This window comes from Ursus maritimus, unplaced genomic scaffold (genome assembly GCF_017311325.1).
Source record: "Ursus maritimus isolate PB19 unplaced genomic scaffold, ASM1731132v1 scaffold_20, whole genome shotgun sequence".
NCBI classification, from domain to species: Eukaryota; Metazoa; Chordata; class Mammalia; order Carnivora; family Ursidae; genus Ursus; species Ursus maritimus.
This window is the reverse complement of record NW_024424453.1, coordinates 11673819-11694385: the sequence shown is the minus strand read 5'-3', so window position 1 is coordinate 11694385 and position 20567 is coordinate 11673819. Positions and strand designations below refer to the sequence as shown.

Here is a 20567-nt window from a genome sequence, read left to right as displayed (position 1 = left end):
GCGAAGTAAGACTGGAAGACTCTGCGGAGTGGGGGGTGGGCACTTTAACCATGAATTCTTTATATCCATGATTGGGGCTGAGTGATATTAAAATCACCAGAAGTCTGGGGTGCCTGGGTGGCTCAGTCCCAAGCGTCTGCCTCTTGATTTCCGCTCCGGTGGTGATCTCAGAGTCAGGATATACGGCCCTGCCTCCGGCTCTGTGCTCAGCACAAAGTCGGCTTAGGATTCTCTCTCTCCCTCTCCGTCTGCCCCTCCCACCCGCCCCAGCGGCAAGAGCTTGCGCGCACATGCGCACACATATGCACACGCTCTAAATAAATAAAATCTTAAAAAAAATAAAATAACCAGAAGTTTTCTGGTAGAAGAAGGATCTATTTACAGCAATATTTTATTTAATTGGTAGCCCACTGAAGATATATCAGACACTACAGGTTAACATTCTGGGAGAGACATTCATTATTAAACACACATGACTTTTTTTTTTTTTTTTTTTTTAACACAAACGACCTTAACTAACAAAACCATCCCCAGAGCAGCAGAGTGCTAAGGCTACGCCACCGAGCCCGCTGAGTTCCACAACACGCATTCCACACTAGCACTAGGGAAAAGCAAAAGGCAGAATCATTTTTAAAAACTGTGCTAATCTAAAATAAAAAGGAGTCTGAAAAGGTTAAACATGTGAAAATGATTACAAACAAATAATATATGTCCAATTAATTTTTCCATGTCCTTATTAATGTTGCAGGAACTGCATTGAGCAGTTTCACTTATAGTACTGTATTATCCTCATAACCACTTTACAGCTGATGACGCTGAGGTTTAAAGAAGTTCAATTAGTTACCTTTTGCTGTACAACAGATTACCCCCAAGTTTAACAACTTAAAATAAGGAATTTTCATTATCTCACGGTTTCTGAGGGTCAGGACTCTGGGAGCAGCTTAGCAGAATGGTTCTGGCTCAGGGTTCTTTCATGAAGCTGTAGTCCAGCTGTCGGCTGGGGTAGCAGTCATCTGAATGCTAGAGGATATTAACTTCCAAGTTTACTTTCTGGGTGACTGGCAGGCCTCAGTTACTCAGAGCAGTTGGAGTAAGGACCTCAGGTCCTAGTCACGGGCCTCTCCACAGGTTGCCTGGATGTCCTGAAGACAACGCAGCTGACTTCTTCTATATTGAGAAATTCAAAAGAGAGAGAGCCCAAGGCAGAAGCTGCAGTCTTTTATAACTTAATCTTAGAAGCAATACACCACCACTTGTATCATGGTCCATTGGTCATACAGTTCAACACTGAAACACTGTGGGAGGGGACTATTCAGGGGTATGAATGCCAGGAGGTGGGAACAGGGGGAGCCATCTTGGAGATTGGCTACCACAGAAGTTAAATAAGTCATCCAGTTTTACATCTAGGAAATGACTGAGCCAAAATTTAAAAGTATGCCTGTCAGACTAAAATTCCAATGCTCTTTCTACTTTATAGGAGTTGCCGGACACCAGGAATCTAAATTTTTCTTTAAGTTAATTTTTTTTTTTTTTGCAGATTTTTGTATAAACCAAAGTTGGGCTACCCAAAACATTGTTATCATATACACAACCAGACTTGGAAACAAATAAGCATTTTTAAATGTGATTTTTCAATGAACAGATAAGGGGTTGTACTTATCTCTCACCCAATATTTATTGAACAGGCATGAAAAAAATGATGTGCAAATTCAATTGCCAGAAAAGTCCCAAGTTTCAAAAGAGTGGTCTGATGTTTGCTTGTAAACACTGTAGTCTGACTTACCCAACACCATTCTCTGTTTATTTGTCTCTTGTCTTCCTTCACTGTAAAAGGTGGAAAAGTTAAATGGGAACTTTCCCAGGCTCTTTGCAGCTACAAGAGCATTCAGTGCAGTACTGGCCAAGGAAATTTCACTGGAAGTCTCTTGGTGCTTTTGTTTCTTGGTGAAGCAGGTCCTCCTTGTGCATCCTTGGCCCCGCCCTCCCAGCCCCACCTTCTTCCTGCCACGAAAGCAGACTTGATCTCTGGGTCTCATTTCTCTTCACTGAGCTAGCTATTGAACCACATCCAGAAGAACTCCAATTCCAGGCTTCTTGCTATGTGAGAAATAAACTTTTTATTTGTTTGGCCTCCCCATCCCTTAGTTGGGTTTCCAGTTAAGTGCAGCCATAAGTATTTCTAATTCTTTCAGTGTGAGGCAACTTCAGAAGATGTTAAAAATAAGATCGGCAAATCCTAAGGGAAAGAGGGGGTGTTAGAAAAGTTTTGTGGCTTGTTAAGAAAACTTATTTCTAAACAATTTGCCATGTAACCTAAATTCCTACATTATGCCAGCTGAGGGGTAAGACAACCACAATGATGTATCTTATAATTATTATTTTTCCTTAGATTCTAACAACAGCGTGGGAAGTTAATTTTTTGCAAATAGTGCTGGAAACTTCTAGGGGCGTCTCTCCTGCCCTTTCCCTGACCAGCCCTGACCAGCCTCCCTAACTGCTCTGTGGGTTGGACCATTCCCTTTGCTCCTGTGTCAGCTCATTATACTGAGGTCTTTGATGCAGCTGCCAATGCCCAAAGTGACTATTTTTCTGCTGCTATCCATTGAAGAGAGATGCGCGTCTGCAGAGATCCACCCCAGGACCCTCTGTAGTGGCTGCAGTTGCCAAAAACCGCAGGCCCCAGCATCAACTGCTGCAGAAGCTGTGGGCCGAATGCTGCCAGCGTCTCAGTGGTCTAGAGACTTTGCTTCTCTATTGCACTTTCTTTTCCTTCTGTTGGGGAGTCTCATCAGGGCAATCCCAAAGTGTCACCTGAGAGGTGAGCATTACATTGAACAGACACCTCTCTTTCTCTCTGATGAGTTCTGCTGTCCTTGCATCACATTTATGAGCCTCGACAATCTCTTCTCTTACTTCTCCGGTGGAACCTTGGTCCCTTACAAAAGCGTGCGTTCGCTGGCCTGGTTTACTATCCGGGACCTTCCTCCCGTGGCTTGCCCACATCTTAGAATGAAACCACCTTAGGCCCAAGCTGTAGTTCTTGAAACATAAAAGTCATATAAAGTTGGCCTAATTTAACTTGTAGCTTTATACACTAATAAAAGTGTATCTGAATTAAACAGAATAAAAATAGGCTGTTTAATATTTGGGAAATTACATGGCACAGTCCCAAAGCATCCTAGAGGTTACCTGTTGCTTACAGAGTACAAATAATGCTTGGAGAGTCAAAGAGAGTCTCACTTGTCCAACGCAACCTCTTCCCAGCATTTTAATTTACATTTAGTGAAGGATCTTCTCAGAACCATAGGCTTGCTGAGAATAACAAAACTATTCTGTTTTTACTCTGTGAATGTGATTTCTATCTTCCAGCCACCAAATATTAACTCCTGGGTCACCCTATAGAAAACGTGTTCTTCAAGATAGGAAATTTTACTACATATGAGGTTCAATGAGAAAGTAGATTTATCAGACAAGTAATTTTCAGAAATTTCCATTCCATTATTACAACGAATATACAATTTTAAATGTTGCTTATGCCTGGTATTCTATTCAAATCAAACACTGAGAACAGTTGAGAGAAAATTTCAGCCTAAAACCATGTCAGCAAAAGTATCTTTTTTTTTTTTTTTCCTTTTTCCTGATCAAGAATTTGCAGCTTTGAGACTAATTCAGTTCCCAAACACAGTAGGACACGTGGAAAGAGTGAGGGGCAGATTTCTTATAAGCCCCAGGGAAAACTTGGGGCAAAAGAGATGGAAGCCTGGGTGCAAAGTGACAAAGCAAGCACAAATGTGTTAACGATGCAGAAGTCACGGCGAGGCTTTGAATGGTGCTGACACATCAGAGGGCACTGTTGGCCACAAAGAGCAAGATCATCTCTGGAGAGGGACAAAACCATTTGGGAGAATGCAGCTGAAGCCCTTGATTCACTCGTGAATTGTGCAGACAGGCTGCTGTGTTTGCTGCCCAGAGGTCATGAACCTGAACAAGCTTCATCCCACCTTCTAGACAAACAGGCAAACAACCCCAAAGCAGGCTGTCCTCAGGGACTTTGTCAAGAAAGCAACTTTCTGGGCAACGTTAGCATATGAGAAACAAATACTCCCATCAAAACCCATTAAATAAAAGAGGAAAGTTCCTTGATAAGTAAGTACTTAAGACATTTGTCTTGACTTCTTATTTCTTGGCTAAAGAATGTGTGAAGTTCAAACAGCCACGAGAAAACTAGAACTAGTTTTCTACATTTTAAATAATTCTGTAATAAAAGACATAAAATATAAAACTATAAAATAAATATATAAATAAAAGACAACAAAAATAAAAAGCAATAAAATAGAAAACTATAAAAAAAAGTTAGGGGTTTTGGGGGGGCATCATTTGCTATTTTCACCCTATTCTTTCTACTTTTTTAATACATTCCAAATTTCTTACAGTAAACATATACTACTTATCTAATGAAAATAATATAACTCTTTTTCTTATTGTGACAGAACCCCCTACAAAAGTACAACATTTTCTAGACAAATATTCCACTACTCAAAATAACTCATGTTCTCAAGTACTCAAGGTTTTATTTTAATTTAGCATGCAATAGAAAGAAAAACTCAAGAGACTACATAGGTAAGACAGTTTTATTGAGTTCATTTAATTTTTCATTAGTAATGAAATTTTTCATTACATAAGTCAGTAGTTTGTGTGTGTATTTTCATGAAGGCTGGCATATGGGAGATACATAGTTAATTTTATAATTATTTATTTGTATGTGTTGATACAAAGCCCTCAAGAATTTTAACAGAACCTGACCAGAAGAGTTATCAAGATCCTCCCTAAAAAAAAAAAAAAAAAAAAAAAAGTCGAATTGGCATCTTCACAGATTCATGTAAACCAACTTTAGCAGCTTAGCAACTTCATGCTGTGAACCACACAGTCACTGTTAAAAACAGGTTCATTTCTACTCTGATTCCCAAGCCCACACCTGACCTCCCTTCTTTCAGCAGGTGCCTTGCCATTTCTGTTGATGGAGAGAAGTTTGCTTGTAGCTTGAACTTTCTCAACGTCTCACCTTCTCAGCTCTAGTTCAGTTCTCTTGGCTTTTCTTGATTACTGGAGAGAAAGGATGTGTCTTCGGCATTCCCACTCGAGTCCTCAGACTCCTCCTCTGCCCTTTCCTCAGAAACTTCCATTCAGCAGACATCCTATTGCTTGGATTTCAATCTCTCTATCTCTACTGATGCCCTTTTTTCAAATGAAAAGCAATGTGATTTCAAATGAAATGGGACCATAAAAAATGAAACCTTAAAAATGCTCGAGGAAAACACTAGTTAAAATGTTTACCTAGATGTGGCAGCGGCTAAAACTACAAACATGATGGAATAAACCTCTACTTTCTATAAATGTAGAGGACAGGTGCCATCTAACTGTTTGAAGGCCCAACCTCAGTGTCACAGAAGCTCAGCAGTCCCACTGTGTGAGCAAAGGCCAAGGGATGGTACCCTTGTTTATGCAACATACGTTGTCAACGGTTAAGCAGTCCTTACCTGGTAACTTTTACATTAGATTGTTTTCTAGAAATGTCTTTTCATGTTATGTGCAAAATTAAGTCGTCTTCAGAGAAAGGGTTTATCCATTGGGCGCTTTGGTATTTTTCTTCAAGACCACACTGATTTTGTGCTTCCACCCAAATTAGGGTAGGCTCTGCTCATCCTAAAAGTCATTTTTATGACTCAGAGAGACTGAAACATTAGTATACATTTTTCTAAGGATCCAGGAAGTGTTATGTCTCACCAAGGATTAATATAATCTTCTACTACAAGCGGAATTTGGAAAAGGAATAAAATGTGATTCATATATTCATCAATAAATACTGATGGAGGGCCTCCCATGTAGGCACTGTACTAGGTGTTATGAGGAACAGAGGTGGCTCCAAAGATAAGCCAGATATGGACTCTGCCCTCAAGGCATTCACACGGTGCTGGGTGACAAGACACAGACATGTAAATAATTATGGTACAGGATAGATAATGATTCATGCCATAAGTGAGGCAAAGACATCTAACAGATTTTATAGGTGGAAGTGACCAACCTTAAAAATTTGTGCATCAGCAATTTCCTTACTTCATTTTGAGTCCCAAAGCCCTAGTGCAAATCTTTGTGGGAGACCATCTGCATGTAGTAAGAATTACTATTGAAGAATCCCTAGTAGAAAGTATTCAAACTATGGCATCTTTCTGGTACTCACACCAAGATTCAATAATACCCATCCACATAACTACCTGAAGTCCTGAGGGTGGTATCTTCTAGATGGGGCTGTCGGGCTACCTGGGTCAAGGTAGTAATTGTCATGCATTTATGGGGCACTGCAGCTTTAAAAGCATGTTTCCATCCATTATCTGTTAATTATTATCCCTGAGGACAGGCGGGCACCATGCAAAGTATAGCCAGGACACCAGAGTTCTAATTCTGGTCAGTTCTCTCTGATGCAAAATGAGGGGTTTGGTCACTAGATTTTCTCCAAGATTCCTCATGAAGCTCGGTGGGTAAGGCAAATTTTATTATCACCATTTTATAGACCAGGAAACTAAAGTCAGGAGAGCCAAGGGACCTGCAAATAATAATTGATAACCAGTTCTTGAGATTAGATATGAGACCTGTAAGGAGAAATATTTTGTTCTATGTCATACTGAGAACCACTCCTGGTATTTGTGGGCAAGAGGACAAAGAGAGGCCCGCATAGCAGTAACCTAAGTATTTAAGTGATAAATCAAAATAAGGAACTGTTAACAAAATATGATTGATCCATCCTCCCACCCTGACAAATACCTCTTTGCAAGAACCTGGATGGCCCGGTGTGAATCATGAATTCCTGGGTTCTTCCAAGGAGGAGGGTGGAAAGGGGTCAGGAAGGGAAAGCTGATTCCAGAATTCTGACTCCCTGGAGCATGGTCTAGAATAGGTCTCAGGTTCCTTGACCCCGTGGGAGGGGGCATTACAAGAGGAGAACCACAGGGCAGGGGTCCCTCTTGCTTGGATTTAAGAGACAGTCTGATCACACTACCTGAAAACTAAACCTAAGAAAGAGCAAAATGCGGGAACTTTCTTGTGAGAAGGTAATATGGCTCAGTAGTTACAAACCAGGTTCTGCAGCTAAACACCTGGGCTGGGATCCTAGCTCGGCCACGCACTAGCTGTGAAATCGCAAACAAGTTACCCAACATCCCAGGACCTCAGTTTCTTCATCTTTAAAACAGATATAATTATTATGTGGGGTATACGAGACATGTAAAACGTTTGGCAGACATTAAATGCTGGGCAAATAAATATTGCGGAGGTTCTCTTCAGCTGCATTAGGTGAACGTGCCTCTGGGAGGTTTTTCTGGAGAATTATATAAGCATAGTTTTATCCAGGCTCTCTGATAGTCAAGGTTAAACGGTTCTTTCCACGAAATAGTGGGGCCAGGGGCAGGGGTGGGCACCACCCACCCCACCCAAGGCGGTGGCTGCCGCCCACGTCCCGCCGGGTCGGGTGGCGGGGGACTTCACGCCGCAGCAGATTCTGAGCTACAGCCAGGAGATCGGGAAAGGTTAACTCGGAAACGTGGCCATGAGTCACGGCGGGACTAAGGAACTGAAACCAAACGCTAGCACACAGCCTGGTTCGTCTGTCTGATGCGCAAGGGGAGTGGGAAGTAGCATCGGATAAAAAAGGCAAGACTCGGAGCCCAGGTTGACGCAGCTCAGTTCCCTCCTACCCGCTTCACTTAAGGGCTCACGCAAACTTCGCTGAGTCTTCTGACAGGTCTTGACATCTCTCCTCCGCGAGGAGGGAGGGAGACTCAGAGCAAGTCGAGACATCTTCCTCGCACCTCCCGTGAGTGCGAGCCCAGCCAAATTTGCAGATTGCCCGCCCAAAACGAAGACGTTTTATAAGGGCAAGCCTGGGCATTCCCCCACCCCTCCGGGTGACACGAACTCAAAGTGGCCCATTTCCACACCCTAGTCCCCCCCACTTCCCTCCCTGCAAAACACTTGGAAACTTTGTTGTTGCTTGTGGACCAAGAATTGTAACTAGACCTTTCTGCTCCCTTTAAGGGACAGTCGTGACTGGGCACTGCGAAGTCAGACTCTCTCGAAAACACCAACAAAGAACTATATTTAGCTCTGAGCTCTCCGCCTAAATTCCTCTTATTTTTTCACTCTGAGCTTCAAAACGACTAGGTTGGGGAAGTGGGAGGAAGGGGGCGGGGGAGCAGCAGAGAAAGAACAGCTGTGCCTCCGCCTCTCAACTCAATCTCTATAAATAACCAATCATGAGCCGAGGCTACTTTTTAGCCAATGAAGCAACCCAAACTGGTAAAACCTTGGCGGTAGCCAATAAAACAACAGTTAGGGGTGTGAGATTTGCGCCCCGGAACCAATGGGCCCCGAGTCTGGGAGAGGTAATTTGAGCTGGAGTGTGGGTGTGTGGTGCAAAAGCTTCCTATTTCTAAGCCCGAAAACCTGTTCTGCCCACTGAGCATGCCCTGACTAGCGGCNNNNAGGCGCCGCCACGACTTTTGGATTGGGTTTGAGTCCGACCTCCGGGTTTCCGCCCCAGCCCAGTGGGGACGTGGGTGGGACCCGCCAAGTCTCAGCCGGAGAGCGCTCCGGTCTCGAGAGGCTACCCTTTCCCGGGTTGGGACAGTATTTCAAGCCCAGAGTTCCTGTTTTCTTTGTCCAGGAGATGAACTGCAGGAGGAGTGGCCAGAGAAAGCCGAGTAGTGTTTCCGTGGCGAAGGGTTTAGAAAAAGCTGCGCCGTGGGTGGGCAAAGATGCCCCACCCGCTACTCTCGCACTCAAATGCCCTTTGGGTCTCCGGCCCTGAGACGACGCACACTCGCTGGGGCCTCGGAGAGTGGAGTCCACGAGCTTTTGATAAGGGGAGTCGGCAAGAGCACAGCCCAACCCATTACGGGAGCGGGCCACCGCCCTTATGCACGAACCCACCCTCCCACACCTTCATCGTCTCACCTGAGCTTTCCCAGCACCCCTCAAACACCTACACACTCCCACACATTTCTCATCCAGCTTCTGGACTAGAGCCTCTCGCAATCCGCTCCACTAGACTCAAATCCTTAGCCCCACCCTCAGCTCCGCCCCCGCCCGGCCCCCCGGAAAACCAGGAGCGGCGGACCTGGCGGGCGCGGCCGTCGGCGCACTGGGCATGCTCGCCGGGGCGGGGAGGGCCGGGCTGCGCGCGGCGAGTAGGAAGCCCTCGCCCCGCGGAGGCTGCGGGAGAGAGAGCGCGATGGGCCGCGGCGGTGGGCGCACGTTCTACGGGGACTCATGCCACGCGCGTCCCGGTCCGGCGCGCAATTAGCAGCCACCTCCGCAGCCCACCGCCACCACCTCCTCGCCCTCCAGGGCGGCCGCGGCGAAGAGCTGCAACCGTCGCCTCGCAGAGGCTGCCGGCATTGTCCTCCCGGTCCGCCGCCAAGGCTACCGCTGCCGCCGCGGGCTGCTGCGGGGCCCCGGACCCGCGCCCCAGAGACGCGCCGCCGCCTTCGCCGGCCGCCGTTTGGTGATTTCTGAGCCCTGCGCTCCCTAGCCACTCTCTCCTAGGTTTTTCCTGCAAGGCTGAGGAAGAGGAGAGGTCGTCCAGCCGCCAAGCCCAGGCTTTCTCCGGCGCGCAGCCCCGACGGGGCCGCGGCAGGCGCGGCGAGAGCGCCGACGGAGCCATGAGAGAGTACAAAGTGGTGGTGCTGGGCTCGGGCGGCGTGGGCAAGTCCGCGCTCACCGTGCAGTTCGTGACCGGCTCCTTCATCGAGAAGTACGACCCCACCATCGAGGACTTCTACCGCAAGGAGATTGAGGTGGACTCGTCGCCGTCGGTGCTGGAGATCCTGGACACGGCGGGCACCGAGCAGTTCGCGTCCATGCGGGACCTGTACATCAAGAACGGCCAGGGCTTCATCCTTGTCTATAGCCTCGTCAACCAGCAGAGCTTCCAGGACATCAAGCCCATGCGGGACCAGATCATCCGCGTGAAGCGGTACGAGCGTGTGCCCATGATCCTGGTGGGTAACAAGGTGGACCTGGAGGGCGAGCGAGAGGTCTCGTACGGCGAGGGCAAGGCCCTGGCCGAGGAGTGGAGCTGCCCCTTCATGGAGACGTCGGCCAAAAACAAAGCCTCGGTGGACGAGCTGTTCGCAGAGATTGTGCGGCAGATGAACTACGCGGCTCAGCCCAACGGCGACGAGGGCTGCTGCTCGGCCTGCGTGATCCTCTGAGGCGCCCGCGGCTGCCGCGCGCCGGCCGCGCTCTGCGCACAAAAGCCAAACGCACCCGACTCTCTAAATGTGATTTCTCTTCTTGCTTTGAGATTGGAGACGACTTTGCATTGGCCGGGGTGTCCCGGGAGCCCGGCTGGCCTCTGCGGCCGGCGTCCCCTGCCTCCACCCCGTGTCCGAAGGGGTGCCCCGTACTCACCATCCGAGACCCGGTGGAAATGTGGCTCTTGGAAGCATGTACGTTTCTCATTGATTTTGGTTGACGCATATTTCCCCGTTTAAATAGCCGTTAGGGCGCTGTATTGGCAGCTTGACACCGGCAAGCGAAAGTTTCAGCCTGGAAAAAAAAAAAAAATGGGGTGGGGAGGAAGAGTACGGGGAGAAGGTGGAAGAGGAGGGGGGAATTTTTTTGTTTGTTTTTTCCCCCAACAACCCTTTTCTAGTTCCAAGTTTTAAATACATGGAAGGAAGTCCGGGAGAACCAAATGAAGGAGCAGGAGGAAGGGAAGAAACTTTTGTTTTTTCCTTGTTTTCCAGGAGTAGCTGGAAATTAAGATCGGGTTCCTTTTCTGCCAGCTTGGAAGGGCAACCCTGTGACTGATTGTGATTCTAAGGATGTCTATGCAAAGTTGGATTCTTGTTACAGTGTATCCAATCTGAAGTATGCACATCTGAACTGGGACTGTAAACACTGATGCCAATACAGTGTGGGGTGCCAGAAAGTGTCTGCTGATATTTGTGGAAAAAAAAATCTATTTTGTTTACCTACTGTATCAAAGGGGAGTCTGGGGGAGAACGGTAGTATTTTTTTTTTTAATCAGCTGTGAAAAAAATGTTACAGATCTGCACATTTTTGTGTGTACTATTGTGTGTGTGTGTGTGTTGTTGTTTTTTTTTAAGTTTAGCCTTTTGTTCTTTTTGGTTGGCAGTGACAGGTTTTGATGACTAGCTCTTTAAAATACAGTACAAAGACTTCAAAAATGTGATTCAGGGCCCCCAGCACCCCTGTGTCTGCAGAGTGCCTTCAAAACTCAGCTGTTCCAGCCGGTGCCAACCTGTGAACTTCCCACCATATCCCAGAATCTGCTATTCCCCAGACCACTTCCTAGTTTCCTTTCTGTAATCTTCCTGAAGGAGCCAGGACAATAGGGCCTGTTGTTTGGTGAATTTCTTTATTATTTCCAGCCTTTAAAATGTAATTTCCATGTCTTGCAATGGGTTGGTTTTTTTTCCCTTTCTTTCTTATTTTGCTTCATTTTGTTCAAATGTTCAGGTATTTAGCTCCCCTTTTATATTATTTTTTTTAAAAATTTTGGTTATCTGTTCTAGGGTGTTCCTCCAGAAGCAAAGAGCAAAATTTTACTGTTGTGATGTACCAAGAGAATTCTAACTAATTGTAATTTTTAATTCCAGACACGCGTTTAATCATTGTCTCTTCATTTTAAGACTTTTAATACAAATGTCATTTTTAAAGAAACAAACCCAAAACTATTGTTTGTGTTTCTGTGTTTCATATTCAGTGATTTAAGATAGTACCCTGGCTGAGGTGGATAGGGGCAGATGCATGATGCCCCGAACAGAAATACCTCAGTGACAAGTTGGGTGACATTACTTCCAACTCCTTAAATATGGAAGAAAAATCATAAAGGTCTAGGAAGCCCTGGGGGGTATGGCCATTATCAGGTGACTACAAGATAAGCTGGATATTGAATCTGTTGTGCTGACAGGGAGTAGTTTAGCTCACTGTGGGTAGAGAAGGGGAGAAACCAACTGCTAATACTGCCTTAGAATTGGTAAAGTCACCAATCACCTGGCCAGGTAGGGCAGCGCTTTTAACTTTCTTTCTCTTTCTTCTTTTCTTTCTTTCTCTTTCTTTCTTTCTTTCTTTCTTTCTTTCTTTCTTTCTTTCTTTCTTTCTTCTTTTTTTAATGTTTTGTTTTGTTTAATTACATCACATACCAAGTCAAAAACGTGTTTGAGGAAAATGATTTCCAATCCTGAAGTCATATCTAGTAGTGTTTTCTGGAGTACACTTATATGGGTTGCAGAGAGTATCTTAATACTTGAGGTTTTGATTTGAAAATAGATCATTATATTAAAAAAGAGAAAAAACTTAAGATAAACCCCCTACTCCCATTAAATTGCAATTTGCAGACCATTTTGACCTCATGAAATTTTCCTCCCAACAGTAGGAGGCAGTGTGAGCTTCTTCTATTTTATTTCAGTTAAGGGCCGCTTTACTAATATAACCTCTGTAGAGTAAAAGAAAGTATATGACTACACATCAAGAGCACGTGATACACCTTAGCTGTGAAGCGTAGGTCTTCTGCTGGGAAAGCCAAAAGAAGTTACAGGCCACAGGCATCTCTAAAGCTGTATTAACATCTTGCCTTAAAATGTTGTGTCCTTTGCCCAGGTAACCTTCATTCTTCCAGCTTGGAGGAGGAATAGAGAATTGGCCTGTGACAGTCCTGTGGCCATTTTTTTTTTTTTTCATTTTTGATCTCACGTAAGCTTAGAATCACTCAGTTGAAAGGCAGTATGTATAGGATAAATTAGAAATTAAGAAAACTCAAATTTATGTCTTCGCAAATACTAAGTCTTGATTTGAGTAAATTTCGGTAGATCTAAAGTGTTGAAAATTCTGAAGAGCTATACCAAGTACTATGTGAAGGATTTTTTTAAAAAGGCATTTGGTGACTGTTTCTTACGGCTTTTTTTTTTTTTTTAAGAAACCTTTTGACATAAAGTGCTGCCAAATATCTAGCTAACTTAAGATAAGTATATATTCCTGAAAGGGAATATTTGAAAACGACAAATTGGAAACGAACTAGGTTGCTGGGTGCATTAATCATCTTCACACAGGATTTAGTCACTTGCATGACTAAATACTTTATAGGTCTGAGATGCCAGGGCAGATTTTCATATGCTTTTACTGAGTACTGTAAAATAAGTGCTTTCTGGATTCTCAATGAAAGCAATTTCGTGTGTGTGCCTGGAGCAGAAATGTAGTAGTTCTGGGTTTTGTAGCTTTCTCCATTATTTTCCTGACAAAATTGAGAGACATTGAGGGCACTGTTTTAAAGAATATGTCCGCTTATTTGGCTAGTAAGAGCCCCTTGTAGTAATAAGGTGTGAAAAGATAGGCTCATTTGTTTCCATGAAAAAGTTGGGTTGACGTGAGAGCGTTAAAGGCAAGTTTGCCGTAAGGCAATCGCCTGCCCCAACAGAAACTGGGTGGGAAAGGAACCTTTATCTTGGAGAGCAAAAGTTAACTTTTAAATTTGACCCCTGCTGTTTTCTAACAGCTTTTCCTTTTGGTCCCTGTCATCCAAGCTTTCTGTCATCTCAAAGGATTATTTTTGTCCTCCTTTGGTAAGAACCTCAGAAAAATAGAAGGTATCACCATTGGAAGTCTAACATTGTCATGTTTGGGATTTATGGCTTAAGTAAAACAATTTCTGGGCTGTTAAAATTAGAAATAAACTTCACTGAATCACATTTTAGGATCAGATCTGTTTGGGGTTAGAATTCTTTAAAAATATGAGGCTTCGTGCTTCCTGACTAGTTAACCTTTTCTGCAGGAGGGGATCAGAAAATGGCTCATTTCTTTGGCCTGTTCTGGTAGTTTCATAAATGTTTTCTCTAGCATGTCATTGCACCTTTTGAGTCCAAGTCCAGTATTTCTCACAGGTAGGGTGGGAAAGTGAGAGAACACTGCTTGTAACAGCTGACGTTGAGAAATAGATGCAAGACGTCACAAAAAGTATATATTTACTTTTCACAAAAGCTGGAATAAGCCGCCTACTTATAAAGGAAGCAACGATTTAATTTAGAGATCACCAGTGTTAGTTAAAATGATCTCTAACATTTGTCACACTGTCCACTTAATTGGGAAAAGCTTGCTAATATAAATGTTGTCCTTGTGAAAATACAGCAAATTTCTAAATACTACTAATAGAATGTGGTATTTTTTATTATGAGATTTTACTCAGACCACTAGGAATAATTGAGTGCATTTGACTGAACGTGGTGCTAGTTCCAGAAGATATATCTGATTTAAAATCAATGGATTTTGATGGTTTGAGAAGGCTTTAGGATTATCTAGCCAGAGGTTTTTAAACTTGTCTACATATCAAAATCACCTGGAGGTTAAAACAGATACTGCTGGGCCTTCTAGTTTCTTATTTAGTATGACTCGGTATGAGCTCATACTTTTCATTTCTTTTTTTTTTTTTTAAGATTATTTATTTATTTATTTGACAGAGATAGACAGCCAGCGAGAGAGGGAACACAAGCAGGGGGAGTGGGAGAGGAAGAAGCAGGCTCATAGCGGAGGAGCCCGATGTGGGACTCGATCCCGGAACGCCGGGATCACGCCCTGAGCCGAAGGCAGACGCCTAAGGACTGCGCTACCCAGGCGCCCCAATACTTTTCATTTCTAACAAGATTCCAGGTGATGTTGATATTACTGTTGCAGGGAACACACTTTGAAAACCAATAAAACAGGCCAAACTCCAAATGAGTACCATATCAAGAGCCACCAAGACATTTAGGGACACAGGCCCATGTCACACATTTTAGAATGCTACCTACCACAAAGTCATAAAATAAGCTTAATTGAAATTTATAGGTGAAGAGGGCATAGACCATTTACAGTCGGACTATTAAACTGTGGAGCATGGAACTGTAGAGACACGTTACAGGTAGAGTGTTTAACCGTTTTCACTTTATCATGTGAACAATTTGGCTGTGGTTTTCAGTGTTAACTTCAGAAGTTGACTAAAATGGGAAGAATAGGAGCATGGCCTAAATAATCAGAATCAACTTTTCTTTCCCTCAAAAATTTTGAAAAGAATGTCTTAGTATTTGTCTTCTCTTTGTTTCAAGATTAAAAAGCAAGGATTTTAACGTTCCACATATCCCAGCAAGGATTCTAAAAAAACACAAAACAAAACAAACTAGAGAATGTAAGTCTTCGCGTCATGGTAAGCACATGTATGTGTCATGTGTGTGTATGTAAATACACTCAGTTTCTTAGCCGGGCTTCCCAGGAATCCGTTTTGTGTCCTGTGGTTACAGAGTCATTCATTCTGGAACAGTGCATACCAGAAACCTGCCACACATCTTGTCTTCTTACGCATCTCAATCTTTTGGAAGAATGAGAGTTAATCTGTTTTGTAAATTGGAGGGCGCAGCTATTTGTAGTCTTCCTTTGGTTTTAAACAGAAATCTTTGAGGAAATGTTTTCTTAGAAGAGAACAGAAATTATGTGCTTTTTTGGTCCAGTTGACTAAACAATATTTTTAAAATAAATTATCTGACAAAATTATGTATGGCTAAGTTTATCAGATGTTTGAGTATGTTTGGTTGGCTAATTTGTGTTAATTGTGCAAATGTAACAAACACACTGTTTTTTTGAATAGAAAAGAGAAAGATTATTCATGCCTTCAGAATACAGGTGCCCAAAAATAGCCCGAGATTATTTCTTGATTGTTAAGAATATGTTTGCAGTGGAAATTCATATACATAGCTGAAACTGATTCATTCATTATTCAATAAGCATTTGTTGAGCACATACTATTAGCGGTGGCGTAAGGACTAATGCTTAAATAGGAGGAAGCCAGGCAAAGGAGTAACAATATTGTCCTTTTGTCATTGTAAGCTGGGAAAATAGCATATATTAAACAAAAGGAGTATATGGAAAAGTGCAGTTGCATGTGCCATCAATTATAATACTGTGGGTCTGTCTGGCAGACAAGTAGAGTAGGTAAATTGAAAGGTATGTGGATATTGCAAATAAAAATGGATCCCATGAGGTTTGAGTAACTAATAGTTGTTTTGTTGCACGTGAAACTGTAATTTTGTGTGTCGTTTCCCACTTCCTTTTTGAGGTTAGCTAAAATTGAACATTTAGAAATAGGAGATCAGGTTGCTTCCATATTTTCATGTCAAAGGAAAGAGAGGGAAATGGAGGAAAAGACATGAGATTTGTATTCACTGTTTACAAAAAATTTTTAAATGAAACAAAAAAGGAAAATACGATTTAGATTATATTATTTTAAGAAAAAAGCAATTGTTGGCATACAGTCTTTTGGGGTTCTTCACGCCAAAAAGATTCAGGGTAAGATATCTCTTTTGTAGGAGATACTCTTCTAAAAATGAGTGTGCCAAAGACATAAGTGGACGCTTTATGTTTGTTAAGCTTATAGTAATTTTATACAAAGGCTCTGGTTCTTATGCCTTTGGTATTGGAAGAAGGCAATCAGCTCTGAGAAGGAAGTTTTGGGCAAAAAGCTGTACGAGGTAACAATAATAGCAATTATTGGAAAACCATAGGAATTGAAGGGAATTGTAATTATTAACCTCCTGCAGTTTGCAAGATGATTTCTAGTGACTGTTTTATGTAGACTATCTCCTAACAACATACTTTTTAATGTGGAAAGTTAGAGAACTACAGAGATAGCAGAATAACTCATCTGAAGGTACTTCACTGCTTATTTTTTTAATCTGATTATAGAACCATTTATGAGATGCAAATTTACTACATATAGTTTTATAGTGAAAGTGAAGGTCTTAATATTTTACACCTATCTGACCATTTATAAAAAGTTTTCAAAATTTGGTTTTAGTCATGAATTCAGAATATTTTAATGTTATTTAATATTATACATATTAATATAATATTTTTAAACATTCTCTTTAAAGACTAACATTATATTGAATAATATCTCATTCAAGGAAAGAGCCTCTATAGAGATCTGTACTAGCATAATTCTATATGACCATATATGTCAACAAAATATATTTTAAAATATATTTTAGATAGTTTTGCATTCTACATTGTAAGTGGGTAAGAGAATTGCGAAAGTCTTTTTCTGAGTTTGATTTCAACATTATTTATCACCTAGTAGAAAAAGGCTTGAGTTTGCAGTTCTTTACTCTGAGTGCGGTTACTTAGCTTTATTTTGTCATAGTATCTGTTATTTTTCTTTTTGTATAGCATTCATTCACATACGGTTTATGCAAATGGTTTTCTCTGTTACAAATGTAATCTGTATTAATTGATAAAAAAAAAAAATCTAAGAACTGATTACCTAACGGCTATACAAATGTGTTTTCTGTGTAACAGTGTAAAGAGGGACGTCTTTTTCACGCTGTTTGAGGTCCAGAGTGAGAAAGACCCAGCTAGTTAGAGAAAGCTGCCCCCTAAAGAGATATTACTTTCAGGTTTGGGCATAGCCTCTGTGCTTCATTTTAAAAAACTAATGAAGGAAGTTTTTTAAAAAATTCAATCATAGGAATATTCATCTTAATGTTCTTAGGACTGCCTAAAAATATTTCCAGACCATCTCTTCTTCCTCACTAATCTTGAGCAGAGGTCAAAAAATGAGAAATAGCCCAAATGCATTTTTTTTTTAAAGAGAATCTTTTACCCAGAAAGGCAGAGACAACAGCAAACACAAACTTAACCCAAAGAACAAAACTGTTTTTCCTGCATCTTTGTACAAACCAGCACTTATTTTGTTGTCGAGGAAGCATAAATAGTGGGAAGAGCAATAAAATATCTTCCTTAGTCATCTGGGCAGCGTTCAGCAGGCGGTCTGGTGCCCTTGTTGCTCAGGCCTGCAAGCTTGATGGAGCGGAGGGGAATGAAGGGCAGGGCCGGTTGAGGTGGAACTGTTCCCCAGCCCACACCCCCACTCCTGCATGCCTCCGGTACAGAGCATTTCCTCGTGCTCAGATTTGTGATTCACTGTGACTCAGGATTTACTGAGGCTTAGTTCTGCTACCAGCCGAGGGTGAAGAAGTCTATGGGATGGCATGATAATGCTACAGTAATAAATTTGACTCTAACTCAGGGTTTCTCAACCTCAGGACTATTAACATTTTGGGCTTGATGATTCTTTTCTGTGGATGGCTGCTGTCCTGTGCATCTTAGAATGTTTAGCGGCATCCCCGGCCTCTACACCCCTAGATGCTGACAGAAGCCCCTCAACCCAGCCGAGACAATCAAAAAGATCTGCAGACATTGCCAAACCATTCCTTGGGGCCAGCGGCATAAAAGCCCCTGGTTGAGAGCCATTGCTCTGGACTTGGCCACGTAGAGATGGAGGAGGCAGGCATAAATCAGAGCAGAGAAAGGTTGAACCTATAGGAAACTTTTAAGACTTCCCTTACTCCAAGAAACTATTGTGGAATCCAAGATAAAAAAACAAACAAAAAACCTTTCCTTATTCCAGAGCATTACAGTTAATGCTTTTCTATTAAAATATCAATATTCTCTCTTGTGCTTGGGACATATCACTTTGATCAGCTCATTAAATCCACATGGAAGAGAAAAACACAGTATTCAGGGATTGAGATTTTAGTTACCTGGAAGGAAAAGGAATATGATTTAAAAGGAAGGTGTGCTTTGGTTGGCATGATGAACTTGGAGAGTCCAAGAGCACCTTAGGGCATGCTGATGACTAAGTAGAGGGACCCAGATGTGTAGGAGGAGTCCTGCAAAGGAGGTCAAGGGCAACAATGTTCTAGTTTGGTTTGGGGTCCCTTAGACCGTCATTGGGAGACATCTGGGAGGTTTTCAGCCTTACTCAGCTTCCTCCACTCCACCTCACAATCTCTTCCCTGTTTATCCAGGCCCCTGTTCAACATCTGGACTCCTCACTTTGGGGGAGAAAGGATGTGTTTTATGCATCCTGTCCCTCTTTATTTTGCCTTTTGCAATTCCTCCGTCCCTCCCTCCTTCCCCTCCCTCCCTTTCCTTCCTTCCTTTTTCTTAGCTACCTTCAGAACAAATGACTGAGTTTGTCCAGGGTGGACTCCTGCTGGTTGACTGCACGCACCTACCTGTGTCCAAATCCCTTAGCTAGGCTGTCAAGAAGGGGACAGCAGAGGCAGTGGTGATTGCTTTGTAATGAAGTGCCTCTGGAATCTGCAATCTCCAGCCAGCACATATGCTGTGGCTGCCAACCCCTGAAACACAGCATTAAGTATCCTGTCAGCAAGGTCATTAATGTGGAATTAACTCAGTGACCATGGATATTTGATTTATTCTGAACCAGACATGGTTGTTTTTGTTTTTAAGTTTTAAACGGAATAGATATGTTAAAACCTGTGCAATATACCCCTAAAAACTTTAAGCAACCAGACAATTAGACACCCTAGGGGTAAGACGATTGTGACTCTACATTTCCTAATGTTCCTAGTGAGTAGGAGATGTAACAGTTTTGTAACTGAGTGAGAACAATCTCTAGCCCATCAAAAGGCTCTAATCAGCCAGAAGAGGCTCTGTAAGAAAGGTAGGCAGTAAATGAAATAATTTTGTATAATAAAAAGTATTGTTTGGTGACAGTGGATGAGTGGTTTGGGTGATTCTCGAACTTGCTTTTCAAATTTAAGAATAATCTTGTATTAGAATGAATTAATAGAAATATTTCATTCTCTGTAGTATCTTTACATTAAACTGAAAATGGAAACATCAGATTTAATTGGCAATGTGATCACGGTTAAGATAGAGAAAACAGGTTTGGTTTATCTAAATTTCCTGTTTTTCTTACACTCCTTTTCCTCTTTTATAACCTGTGCTGTTCTGCAACATTTTTTTCCCCTTATCTCTAGCTTTTAATGGCTTTGGGGAGCATTATGTTTTCTTTCTAATTAAAAAGTTTATAATGAGAGAAATATTCAGTTATGAATCACTGTAGCCAGTAGCCAAGAAAATATATGTATTCATAAATTTAAACATATAAATTAATTGTGTAGGATGTTTTTGCAATGTCATTATTTGTGTTTACCTTTTAGAGCTTAGAATGAAGCAGTGTTTTCGATGGAAATGAAATTCACCCTTTTCTTTGATTAATTAGCATTTGACTACTATTTGAAAAAAAAAGTAATTATTTTCTTAAAGTACTAGCATGAAGGCTCTCTACATTTTGTAGCAAATTACTAACAAATTTTCTTTTTAACCTTTTCCTCAGAGGAGTAGCATTTATGAATAGAAAAAAAGCATGCATGTGAATTACCCAAAAGTCATACAGTAGTTGTTTGGATTTATCATGGTGGTGGTGTTTTTTGGCAAAGTATTTGCCCTCTTAATTACAAGTAATATAATTAATGTGCACTAGCTTATAGGGAAGCATCAAAAATGCATGCATAGGGGGACTATAGTGCCATTTTGCTGTTAACAATTTTGGATACTGTACACAGTAATAACACACTAGAAATAAATAAACAAAATGTTGGCTTCCTAGAAAGTTATTTCTGTTTAGTCATTTTAATATGCAATTAAAAAAACTT

General features: G+C 42.1%; 1 protein-coding gene across 1 annotated transcript; it reads left to right on the top strand.

Moving 5' to 3' along the window:
* Positions 1 to 9253: 9253 nt before the first annotated feature.
* On the top strand, positions 9254 to 11746 carry RAP2B (RAP2B, member of RAS oncogene family). Its single transcript, XM_008706943.2, has one exon. The coding sequence runs from the start codon at positions 9714 to 9716 to the stop codon at positions 10263 to 10265; it is 552 nt and encodes a 183-aa protein (XP_008705165.1). The 5' UTR covers positions 9254 to 9713; the 3' UTR covers positions 10266 to 11746.
* The last annotated feature ends 8821 nt before the right edge of the window (positions 11747 to 20567 follow it).

What these genes read in the sequence shown, in the direction of transcription:
- RAP2B (XM_008706943.2), top strand. Translation starts at nt 9,714, where the DNA reads ATGAGAGAGTACAAAGTGGTGGTGCTGGGCTCGGGCGGCGTGGGCAAG.